At 36.7% G+C, this 13579-nt stretch overlaps 1 protein-coding gene across 1 annotated transcript; it reads right to left on the bottom strand.

Moving 5' to 3' along the window:
- Nucleotides 1-89: 89 nt before the first annotated feature.
- On the bottom strand, nt 90-11591 carry LOC103711598 (dentin sialophosphoprotein-like). Its single transcript, XM_026806412.2, has 5 exons — nt 11378-11591; nt 10763-10830; nt 7222-10624; nt 3557-3623; nt 90-3450 (listed from the first exon to the last, which is right to left on the bottom strand). Exons 1-5 carry the CDS (start codon nt 11502-11504, stop codon nt 3387-3389), a joined length of 3729 nt encoding a protein of 1242 aa, XP_026662213.2. The 5' UTR covers nt 11505-11591; the 3' UTR covers nt 90-3386.
- Nucleotides 11592-13579: the final 1988 nt, after the last annotated feature.

Genomic DNA, 13579 nt, shown 5'->3' with positions numbered 1-13579 from the left:
CTATTATCAATCCAAACAAAAACCCCTAGACCTAGTTTTTAAATTCATTTAACCTTACCCCCCCCCCCCCCCCCCCCCCCTCTTTTCTACCAGAAAATCAAATTTATTCTTGACGATGACCTTGATGTACTAGACTCTGATTTCAGGATACATTGCAACACAGCAAATATACATGAGAAAAAGGTGCAGGTTATGCAATGAATTAGCTAGACTTGTAATTTGAATTTTTGGTTTGTTTGAGGATTCAATGTACTATTGTTGCCATAGACATTGTTTTGTATTGAATTTGGCACACCATATCGCTTAATCAAGCCCAAAGTAATTACTCTCTCAGCTCTAACTGTTTCTGAAAATCCTAGGCACTTTAGAAAGCATCCCTTGCTGTCCTGCATCAATAAATGCAGTACATGCTTGTTGTTGGACGAGAGGAATAATAGCCATTTGGACGATATGATAATTGTCATCAAAATATTGATGTATTTATTTTTTGGTGCACTTGTCTTTGAATGTGTTATCTACTCTCTCGCACATCCAGCTTGAAAATTTCAAGTCAAAATGTAGTGAGAAGTCAATGCATTAAGCACACATCTTAGATGAATCTTAGGCATGGGAGGGACCATAGGCAATACATGCACGAAAAGAAATAAAAAACGGCAAGTGCACACGAGTGTGGGTTGGAGGGTGGTGGAGGTGGGGAGGGAAAAAGAGAAAAGGTAAGTGAAGGAGGGAGAGGAAAAGGGGGCAGGTGGTTTTCCACTTCAAATCAATCATGACCCATAAATCACTAAACCACTCCAGTACTAACTGCAAGAAAAATGTAATATTGCTACAATATTATAGAACTTGAAAGACTTTTTTCAACTTTCCTAATGAAACTATGCTGGTGTGGGCACCATCATCCAAGTTAATAGTCTTTATTCTTATCGTGGGTTACTTAGAGACCAATATCGTTTAGCGCAGAGGGACTTCCTAGTTGAAGGCGTGTGATATCACAATCCATAATTACTCTAAACAGGGTGGTAAAGACCAGATTAGCAACCAAAATCATTTAGCGAAAGAATGATTCAGTTAAAGCATAAAAGCATCCATTCCAAAGTGGGCAAGATAGCTTGCAGTGAAATGCAGAGGGAAACCCTAAAAATTACAGTGAAAATGAAACACCGTCATAACTATTATCCTTCAATATTTTCTGTTCTGCAATACTACAAATTTAAGCCAAATCTATCTTAAATTGTTTTTATATATGTTTCTCTTTTTACCCTTTTGCTAAATCACTCATATATGTGCCCAAATCTAACACTTGTGTTGCTGCAGCATTACATTAAGTACCCAATATTCTTCATACATAAAAAAGTGAACTGGCTTTAAAGTCACTTTTGGGTCTAGAAAAAGACACCATCTTTCTACAAGAATGAAATGAGAAACTTTTTTGATGGCAAGCGAAAGACTTTTAAGGAAGCTTGTATATTCGGTAAATGGACCGTCTTCTATAAATTCAGTATGAACGTTTCATGGAACAAAATAGCTGGGAAGGATATACAAAATATCGATATGCTTGATGCCACATAACTGTTGGTACACTTAAGCTGATTATTGATGGTTTCTCAAGTAATGTTTGATCTACTTGGTTAAGTATAAGCACTTCCACTCGGAAATAGGAAAGAGACCTTAGTGACATATATAAGAGTAACACATAGCAATATCAATGGACTGAAACAATGGTTTGTTTTCTGAAAGATCAGGAATCAAGATTAAATACCTAGGACAATAAACAACACTTTTAGTAAAAAAACAAGGAGATAGGGTTTGCATTGATATATCTCTTCTTGATTCAGCTATAACTCTTCAAAACTTAGCTATATTTTCCCCCTTTTTCTCATTTGAACTTTAGTGTAAGGAGATGATACAAAGAGTAAACTCTACAATCAAGATTTAATTCAAATATTGGATAAGAAATTTTCTAAAGTGACTACCTCCCGTTCTATAACCTTCAAATCATTATTTGAAGAAGAAATTAAGAAGATATTACAGCTAGCATGACAGATGAAGGTAAGATTTTCTTTCGACACACCACAGAAAACAAAAAGAAAAAAGGTGAGGTAAAAGGGCACCCTCATATAACAGTCAGTCAAGAAGAGGGTGCATGAACCTTTTTTTTTCTTTTTTGAATGAAGAGGGTATAGCAAAGATAGAATGATGAGGTGGAGTCATATGTAAGAGATTCACAAAATTAAACTTTAAGATATGTAAGAGCCAAAACTTGATATGAGCAATTGAAGCATAAGAGGCTTGGAATTGTGAGAGAGTCAAAAGAGGCAAATGGAACATCTAGGTAAATTTGAATGAATGCTGTATGTTATAATGTTTTTGATAAAGTTACCATTTATGCACTGGAGACATCCTCTAAGCCAGAACCTTATTTATTATGCAAAGCATGTTTACAATTAATTACTAACTATGAGGTGACGTATCTAAGTTAAAGGGATGCCTTTCTTGTGATGACTTGTCATTGATTCAATTTCCACATTTCTATCTAAATATTAATATGTTTGAATTTTGAAATATCTTCTTCTAAAGGTCATTACTATTACAACCAAGGTATGTTAAACCCAAGCTTGGTGAACCTATCATCAGTAAGAGCAAGGTATGTCATAATGTACCGAACTAGACGGTACGGGACATACTATACCATACTGATTCGGTATATACTGATTCGGTATCCGTACATAGTAAGGGGGCGTACCCATACTTGGTAAGCCGAATCTGCCCCCATACCAGGCGTACCGACACAATAACAAAGTGGCACCGGTATGAGGCCCGGTACCAAGATGGCGTACCTTGAATAATAGTAATAAAATTAAGTACAGAAAAGTCTGGAGCTATCAAACTGATTACGAGTGATGAAGGCCAAGACATTCAACACGTACTAAACTTCTATAATCTACAATTCCCAATGCATGAGATAGCTTAGAAGTGACCAAAGAGGAAAACCAATTGCAAACTAAAAATCTTGAACTGTCATAAAATCATCTGAATTATGTCGTCCCTTTAAAGTCTGTTAATTCTCACCTTTCATAATTCATAGTGACCACCACATGGAAGATGGAAAGCTTTCCAATGCAAAACAAAAAGATAAGAAGATCCATTTAATCTAAACAAAGGGCAATTTGGGCATATACTAGAGTTTCATATTTATATTGCGTCAAAATTAACAAACTCACTGAGATTGACACCGACATTTGTGATGAGAAACAATTAACTTTTAACAATCCATATTTTCAAATAGAGGTCTTTATTAAGAGACTCCCCTGTTCATCCCATTATCATTTCCAGCAAGGAGCTAGATTTACCAGCTTGTTTTACAACTTGCATAGTTTTTTTAATTTCTAACACTCCACAATAAAAAGAGTAGCTTGTCCATTCAAGTGATTGCGGTAGCATGTCCATTTTCTAGCATAAAACAAGTCAGTAAAGCTTTGCGTTGAATTATAAATATTATTCAAAGATCTAGAATAGAAGAAACATTTTTATCATTAAAAATTAGAAATATACTTACTGTGACAATATGATGCCCCCATCATCAATTCCCCCATCTTTTTTACCAAATGCAGCAGGTTTAATTCCTATAACAAGTAACAAGGAACTTATATATGTTAGCTCCTAAAGTGATTATTTTGAGCATATGCTTAGTTGCAACTTCCAGATAATAAAATTTTCCAATTTATGACAGCAGAGTATATGTTTCGGAACACTGAAGCAACATGAAATCAGCATTTGTAAGTATTGCAGACAACAATCACTAGTTGCAAATACTCTGAAAGAAACTACACTAGACTGAATCCAATCAGTATAGTCTAGGCTCACAGAACATGTCTAGTAACACATTCAGAAATTTGAGGTGCTAAAGAAAATATATCTGCACTATTACAACTCAGATTTTAAACAAGAATTTAGCTTTTCTATGATCCTAAAAATCTTTCTCCATTAGCTAGCAGATAGAAAATAGAGATAGCAGTGAATGTCCTAATTGGTTGCAACTGATGTAATGATCTGGAAGTGGCAAATTCCAAAGTACAACTATAATAGGTTATAGCCCTCAATTGTGACGCAAACATGTGCAATATAATAAAGAAACAAATCAGTTAATCAAGCCATAAATCCCATTAGAGGGTTGCCCGATGACTAAATCTCCCTTAATTATTAGCTTATGAATCAATCTCAAAGTTAATATTACACCAGTCATAAAATCATGAACTCCGTTTTATTAGAAGAAGATTACAAGCAAATCATCACAATTATATCGCAAAGCATGGTATATAAGGTCCTAAGGTAATGTAGAATGCAGGTTAACTTAAGCTGCCATAGAAAGCTTAGTCTTCCATTCCGTTCTAAAAACATTCAAGTTGTGGATGTTCAAAGACCTAGTCGTTTGTTTGCTAAAATAGGTCAAGCATCTAAAATCACTATCATGGTTTTCCTCTAACCATTAAATTAAGACTTAAATTTTGTGTTAGCCCGTAAATCTTGCTTACAAATTAACTACCAAATTGAGGGTAAGCCTTGGCATAACGGTAAGGCTGCTCTGTTGTAACCTAGGTGTCACAAATTCGAAACACATAAATAGCCTCTCCACATGTGGGCATAAGGCTATGTACACCTAACCCTCCCCAAATACTATAGTAGCGGCAGCCTCATTCATTGGGCTGCCCTTTTTTACACTAGCTGCCAAATAAAGAATTTGACTGACATGCTATTAGCATAAATGCAAGTCAGACTTTGGTAAGTAATGTCTAGCCCAACAGGAGCAACTTAATTATGAGGCAAACCAAGGCATGCATTTCCAACCTATCAAGTCAGCCCAAGCCTAAATTTTTATACTTGCATTGAGTTTTGAACCAAGACTGGGCTTGCTCCAAGAAAATTCATTCATACCATGCCCAAAAGTTAATTTTAAAACTAATATTAATATATATTGCCTAAACCACATTCTCAATACTAAAAGGCCTCTCTCCTTTATCTCGATCTCCCTCTAAGGTACACCTCTTCCTCATTCTTGCTTATTCTTTCTCTTCCTCCTCTCCATGGTCCGACGTACTGGCCCGAACCGGACGGTATAGCGCATACCGTACAATACCGATTCGGTACCGATACACGAAAACAGAGGCATACCAACACTCGGTACACCGAAAAAATCCCATATTGTATCGTACCAACACAGTGCTAGAGTGCCACTGGTACAAGCTCCAGTACCGAAACGGCGAACCTTACTCGACTCTCTCCCTCACTTTATTGCCATCAAAACCACACCATCTCTAAATCCCCCAGCCACCCACACTCCACAACTACCATCCCTTACCTTTAACCTGCCCTGCCTCTATCTCTGCCACTATTCCTACTCCTACCCTGCCCCACCCCTCCTCACCAATGCTGCCATTAGCACTCTCACAAGTTACCACCATCCTTGCCTTTGTCTTGGAACCTTTCCTCATAAGCATCAACCCCAACTCTCATAAACCTCTCCCCTCCCCCCTCCCCCAACACACACACACACACATGCTTGCCATGGTTGGGCAGTAGCATCATTGTAGACAATTGTCTACCCTAGGAGACGAGTAAACTAGGCATATACCAAGTCAGTTGGAGCTTACTACAAATAAAGGTCCAAGTATGAAGCCATGCCTAGGCTGCAAATAGTTACCAAAAGACAAGGCCAAGCTATAGTCGAGTCAGCATGCTGGGACTTGATGTTTAGGTCGAAGCCTAGTCCAAATCCGAATGCCTATTTCTTCGATGCCTAGAGCTAAAGTAACTTAAATTTAAAAATCTGGATATTTGATTGTCCGTACACTTATGCGCTTAGTCAAAATCCAAATGCCTCTTTCGTCAATGCCTAGACCTAAAGTAACTTAAATTTAAAAATTTGGATATGCAATGTGTCCATACACTTAAGCAGTAAGACACTTCATGATACTCCTGGACACTTCAAATCAACAAACTGTAGTGTCATTATTGTCAAGTATCAGCTTTAGCCACTTAATACCTAGAAGTTTTCAAGTCAAAAATAATACTTAGCAAAAAATTATTAATTTTATGGAATTTGAAAACAATTTTCCAAAATAATATGCGTTATATACTGAGCACTTATCTACATACACATCCATATATTATGTATGTGTCCCCATATCCTATTATTTGAAGGTTGCTATGTCAAACTTTATTGGACACTTTAAGACCTAAACCTATGTCACCTGTTCAGGTAACATTCTCAAACCTAAAGGCAGAACTAAGAGATCAAAGTTGCAGCCCACTAGATAGCCAAGGTGATCTTTATGTGAAGATAGAATGTATAATAATGATTCACCAAATGGTTTCCATCTAGATCATAATTTTCATTAGAAAAAAAAAATAAAGGATCTACGTATCTGATAGAGCTTCATAGAATTCTCAAAATAATTATTTAACAACTAATATCAATGATAACATGTTTAATTGATATTTCTCCAAACCAAGAAATCCTTGAAATTTTGGGCTAATCAATTCTACATTTTGAGTAATGAAGTGGGGATACACAATTTCAGAGCTGCATAATTGCATATATAACTTTGTCAGTAATGCTTATAGTATAAAATCTCATATAAATAGGAGTCATTTTTATAGAAGATTAAATGCACAGTACAGTTTACAGATGAGTTTGCCATCGATTGAGTGGACAAATATGTTTGGAAGGAGAGAATTAGAAACTATAATGCCAGAAGTACAGAACTGTCCCAGACAGGGAATAACTTGGGAAACTTCAGTTCAAATGATTATGCATACAAAGTTAGATACAAATCATATAAGGATTAACCTTCAATCTATGCACAGAGCCAAGAAAAGGGAAGATCTACAATAGGCCCGAATGGATATGGGAAAGAATACAATTCCATGAATCTTTTGTGCAAAAGCTCATGACCTCAGATGGGAATAAAAGTTTTAAAGAGGACAATATTTTACTCCAAATAGCACGGATATGATTTATCTTGGTGACATTAACAATTCCCTTAGGTTATGGCAAACAAATTCCAACATAGCACATTGAAAAGGTTGCAGCCCACAGCACATCATTTATGACGAACAAACCCAGATGCATCTAACTAATCCGTTCAGTTCATACTGAAGTAGTACAGTATTTTTCTAAATGAAATAAATTCAAAAAGCTTAGAAACTAAGAATTACCCGTACCTATAGTTTGTGTTTCTTCAAGGTCCCCATCTGAGTCAGCAGATGTAGATGAATTATCTGAGATTGCTTTCATATGATCTTCTCTGTTGGTAATCACAAACTCATCATCAGTACTTTCGCTTGTATCATCATCAAAGATTGCACCAGGAGTAGCTAACGAGGGCTTTTCTTGTTTAGAATGATTAAGAACCTTCCCAAATCTTTTACTTGGAACCTTCCTAACTGCAACTCTATATCGCTTTGTTCGATGTGGCGTATCTTCAGTGCTGTCACTAGATGCGGACAGATCAGCCACTGCATCTTTACAAGCAACATCAGCACTATCACCCTGAGTGGCAGGTGCACCTACAGCATCACCTTTGATGACAGCATTCATCTTCCCAGGATGTGGGACTTCATCTGTTGAGTGCACAATGGCAGTGCCATCCTGATGGTCATGAGATTTAAGCTTACTGTCAGAAGCAGAGGTCTTTTCTTTGGGGTGACGCACATGCTTTCTTTTCTCATCCCTTGACAAGGATGCCTGATGGGAAGTATCAGATTTGTACTCTTGAAGCTTCTTTTCAGGCCTGCTATCATCATGTGAGTTTTGTGGTGGCCTCAAAATAGAAGAAGTATCACCAAAATTCATATTTGATTTACTTGACCTCTCTCTAGTTTTTTCATCATGTGTTGTTTTAGTTTCAACTTCCTTATTTGGGAGCTCTGCCATAGAATCAATCAGAATATGATTACCAGGATCAGCATCCTGGTATTTACTTTTATGCACATGCTGCTCATTTGAACTTAAAGGCTTTACAGTATCAGCAATGGAATCTTGTGAATGCATGTTTAACTTTCTTTTCCTTTTACTTTTATCCTTTTGTAATTTCCCAGTTTCAGCCTCCTTTAATGGAAGTTCTTTTGCAGAAAGAACAGATTCATGCTTGGTAACTTTAGGGAGAAAAGAATCGAAGTTAGTCTTGCCACTACCAGACTTGGAAAGATCCATTTTTTCATTTACTTGAACAGAATTCTCATCAGTATTTCCCAACAATTCCTTTCTGTTCTCTTGGGTTATGTTTTTTGTTGAATGGTGGGCAGTCTCATGCTTGTTAGATGAATCATTTAACCATCCAGTTGAATCTAGTTTAGAAATAGTTCCATGAGATATATTCTGGGAAGCATCTTCAGGAAGCATCACTGCATTAGATGTATTACCTGATTCTCCGTTAGTAGTTCTGAATGCTTTCTCAAAATTCTCTCGAGTACTCTGATCCCCTGAAAAGAGATCATGATTGCTGGATGTGCTATAAAAATGTTCTGCTTTGGCTAACTTTTTCTTGCGGTGACGCGAGATTTTATCATTGTTACTTGAAGGAATGACTAAATCTACTTTTGAAGGACTTCCAAGAACTGCAGGTTCTCCATGACTCGTCGTTGCCTTAGATTCTTTACCCAAATCTTTATGGCTGGTTTCCAATGTTTCTTTGGGCTTCTCTTCAACAGGTTCTTTCCCCAGAGAGTAGGCAGATTCTTGTTGGATGAACTTATGATTTTGAAGTTTGGATTTTGTTGATTTTTTGCTTCTCCGATTTGATTTTCGGTCATCAATATTAGAAAGCGTACCAGAATCCACTACAGGAGAATTTTCAAGAGCGACAGCCTCTCTAAGAATAGTTGCTCCCTCAGATTCTTTACCAAGTTCTCTATGGTGGTCACATAATGTATCTTTATAGTCCTCTGCACTGACTTGATCACCTGAAGGATGAGCAATCCCATTTTTATTAGGTTGCAGATTGGTCAGTTCAGCTTTCTTTGTATTCTTTTTCCTCCGATGATGTGAGCTTCTAATATTAGTGCCAGAAGGAACTTCAATATCTAAATTTGCAACCTTATTAGGATCCCCAATTTTTTTTGAAATGGTTGCTGCATCTGATTCTTCATGCAGATCTCTACAGTTGTCTCCAGATGCTTCATAAGGATTCACATGTTCCGAAGGATCAGCAGGATCAAACCTGCTCGCTGTGTTATTTGGTAATTCATTCTTGGACCTTTTCCTGCTGCAAAATGAGTTAGTTGGAACTTCAGGACCAACTACTGCAGGATTTGTAAGTGATGCAGAACCATCTAGAACATTAGTTTCTACACTCTGTTCCGTATGGCTATGATCAAGAGGATCTTCATGGTTCTCTTCAGTGACATTCTCTGTAGCTTCTTCAAAACGGGCTGCAGCATCAGGCTCTTTGGTCAGAGTTTTATAGTTGTTTACGCCTACCTCCTCAGCATTACCTTCAATAGCTTGTTCACCTACTGGAACAACAGCACCAGTTATGTCCACTGAATTAACGGATGGTCCAATTTTGATATGTGGTTCTTCCGTGCAGTGTGATAAACTAGTATTACCATTTTTGGATGGAACAGCTGACTCAACTTCATTGTGATACTTGGATGACTTTTTTCTCTTTTTCTTTTTCCTTTTATCATCAGTTAGATTTTCTGGCAATGAGGAGTCACCTTGGATTAGTTTACCAGATAATCCCACGAAAAAAGCCAGATGTTTCTCCTGAGAATTAGTTCCTGGAGGAACATTTTCCAATTTTGATGTCTCCTCGTCATGGACAGGCCTTTCAAAGTTATTTCCTGTTGCAGGAGCCTCAAGAAGTGACTCCTTAAAAGAGCCATCTTTTTCCTTCTTCTGCTTTTTCTTCTCTCGAGAAAGATGTTCTGAATCTACATCCAAAATGAGATTGTTCCCTGAGACTTTACTCCTTTTACTGATTTTTTCTTTCTTGGTATCAATAATAGAAGCACCTCCATCACTTGCTCCAACATCGGGATTCTCGCATCCTTCCTCTCCACCATCCTTCTCCTCTTGACCCCCAACCAGGCTAGTGTTGTACTGTTCTTGTGGTTCAACCTCTTCAATGACCTTACAAGTTCGTTCTTCATGCATATCTGTTACATCAGGAATATGATCAGGTTCAGACACCACTTTTTCTCTTAAGTTCATGCCCTTTGATGCACCAACATTTGTATCACCCATATCAATCTGATCATGTGAAGAACCTTGCATGCTATCAATTTGACAGCTTCTAGCATTTGGCAATGATGAGTTACCATGACTGGCTAATCTGTCCAGAGAAGTTTCAAGCAATGATTGCTTCCCATCAACAACACATTGAATCTTATCACTGTTGCAACCCGGCAAGTCACTAACATTAGGCTCCACATGAAGCTGATCGTGCTTTTCTGCTTGCTCAACATTCTCACTCACAACATTTTCTACAGTTCCTGCTTGACCTTTCACCATAGAGGCAGGAGAAGCATCAATGTGAAGAAACCAAGTCCCTTGGATACCATCAAAAGCACTTCTAACAAGCATTGAATCTGACAAATGATAGAAGGACGATCTGCGCTTGACCTGCCAACATTAGAATGTATTCATAAGTTAGTGACAAAAGGCATTTCCATACGAGAACAAAAAAGGAATATGACAAGATAAGCGCATCCAAGGACCCCAAACTTAAAACTTCACAACAGCTTCAACTTGCAAGCATACCTTTATTGCCTGGATGGTGATTTCTCCGGCATTTGGAAAGCAAAGGGCATGCTCTATCCTTATCTTCCCTAAGCCACAAAAGTATGAAATTTATACTGAATAACAAATCTCTAGACAAACAAACAGACCAAATATTTAATACAAGTGGAAACAACACAGCACAAATTACAAACTCTTGCATGAAGTATGAGAAGCAGAAATGAAGATAGAACTGAAATGGAATCACAAACCATAAAAAAGAGGATAAAAATATACACATATAGCATGAAAATGTTATAATTTACTGCGAAGCAATTAATCGGTACAGTTACTACACATCTCCAATTGTCAATACCACAAGGAGTTGAAGACCATAAATTGATAATTTATACGCAAATGACCCAAAAAAACACAATTTCTATAAATTTACGAAGAAAAGAAAAACATAATAGGATCGAGGGAAAAGAAAAAATAAACATCGTACAGAGATTACAGAATGCATGGAAACAAAAAAAAAACATTTGGAGCAAAAGGAAAAGGAATCCGAACTGAGGAACACAAAGAGGCGACGAGACAACCGTATCCAGATCGAGAGAAAAGATTCGAAGAAGGGGGTGAAGGGGATCGGGGTCTCACTCTTGAGATCGGCGACGGTGTCGTCAGGGGACACGACCATGGCGAGATGAGTATCGAGGTTCGAGTCGACGAAGACCGGGAAGGACGAAGCAGCCGCCGGCGGCGGAGAAGGGCTTCCTTTCGCCATTGGAGGTGGTTCGTGAGCTCGTCTTCTCGCCGGAGGGGAGGCGAAGGACGAAGGGTTTCTAGAAGGAGAGGGCTTTAGTGGCTTGGCTTGCAATAATATTTTGCACTGGAGTGTGCATATATAAATATAAACGAGTTTATGGAATCTGGACCGTTGATTTGTTCATGGCTGAATCATGGTTCCATCTCAATGGTCAGTGATGAATAATTGCTCTTCGGATGCATGGAATAGTGGCAATAATATCCTGCACACTATTGCAAAAGTAATATGAGCGGATGCCAGACACGTGTCTTTGAGTGTTAATCTCAAAGCACGAAAGAACCACTCCACGGCGGGAACAAAAACGATCCTGGGCAGGCACTTCAGAATATAGTGTGGACGGGATTTTTATTTTACCATATTTTAAAATAAAATCCAAAAATCAAATAATAACGAAACTCCTTTGTCAATTTCTTAATTTTAAAATAACAATAAATTGTACGGACCAAGAGAAATCATTCATGTAGAGTATGGCGGAAATTAGATCGGATACATATTTGTTTTGTCTGATGAATATAGATACAGATACGGATATTAGTCGGATACAAAAATTTATATCTATATTTATTTTAAACGAATATGATACAAATTGGATACTGAAAACGTAGATATAAATATGGATATAAATTGGATAATTAAATTTTATTACCATAGAATTAAAGATATTACTAAGTGAATGATAAATCAAGCTAATAGCATATTCATGTGATCATTTATTTTTCTTAAAAATTCATGAGTGTAGTAAAAAATTAAATAGGATTACAAATAGAATCGGATATTTGGATAAGAATCTAATAGTTTTTTATCCATATCCTTTTTTTTATGGGATATAGATATGGATACCGATATTAGTTAGATGCTCAAATTTCTATTCATATCCGAATAAATTTGGATACAAAAATAGATCCAGATGGATATTATCCGATCTACTTTCACCCCTAACGAAAACTGATCGTCCACATCTTTTTTCTTCCTCATCAAATCTCTTCATTTATTCTCTTTCTTATCAAGTTGTCTATCCCATCCCATTCATGAGATCTTCCTTCTCCTCTCAAGTTTTTTTATCCTCCAAATCTCCCTCTTTTTTTTGGAATCTTTGCACCTAAAAATTCATGAAATTTAAGAAATAGTACATATAGAATTTCTTATAAAATTTAAGAAATAGTATGTATATAATTTCTTTTCTAGAAAACCATGCATTGGTACTGATGAATATCGTGTTTTGAAATTATGTATCGATTTATTTAGAGATGTGTATTAGTTTGTTAGACAACTAATTTGTTTGGTGTGTATCATTTGCCTATGTCGTGCATATAGGTAAAAAGCATATTCTGAAAATTGCATATTGATTTACCTGGAGGTGCATATTGAATCATCATTAAGTATGTATTGAGAAGTCGATGAGTATATATCACCGGCCATGTAGTGTATACTGGTAAATATGATATTCTGAAAGTTGTGTATTGATTTGCTTAGAGATGTGTATTGGGTTGATAAATGATTAATTTATTAAACATGTATCATCTGACCATGTATTGTGTACTGGTGAATATCATGTTCTACAAACTATATATCAATTTACCTAGATGTGTGTATTGGTTTGCAAAATAACTAACCTGCTTAGTGTGTATTACTTGGCCATGTAGTATGTACCAATAAAAAATATATTTTGGAAACAAGGAAGAAAGAGGATGCCACGAACAATTTCTTTTCTTTTTTTTTTTCTGTTTTATCACGAAATTGACGACTCCATTAGTAGAAGTCTATAACTTTTGGTTTTCTTCTTTAAAATGAACACTAAAGGAATCATGGTAAAATAGGAAGCCTATCCTATATTTTTTTTCTTTGGTGCCTGCCCCATATGGTTTTTATTCCTACAACGGAAGAATAAGACGAAATAGCGAAAAAAAATAAAAAAAAATAAAAACATGTTGTGTCTTGCCCCTCCTAGTATCATAAGAGTTTTGCACCATAGAATCTTACCATCATGGATAGCCACCACATTATCCATCTCGGAGATGGACAACTCTCATTTA

Source organism: Phoenix dactylifera, unplaced genomic scaffold, assembly GCF_009389715.1.
Source record: "Phoenix dactylifera cultivar Barhee BC4 unplaced genomic scaffold, palm_55x_up_171113_PBpolish2nd_filt_p 001799F, whole genome shotgun sequence".
NCBI classification, from domain to species: domain Eukaryota; kingdom Viridiplantae; phylum Streptophyta; class Magnoliopsida; order Arecales; family Arecaceae; genus Phoenix; species Phoenix dactylifera.
This window is presented reverse-complemented; position numbering and strand designations above follow the sequence as displayed.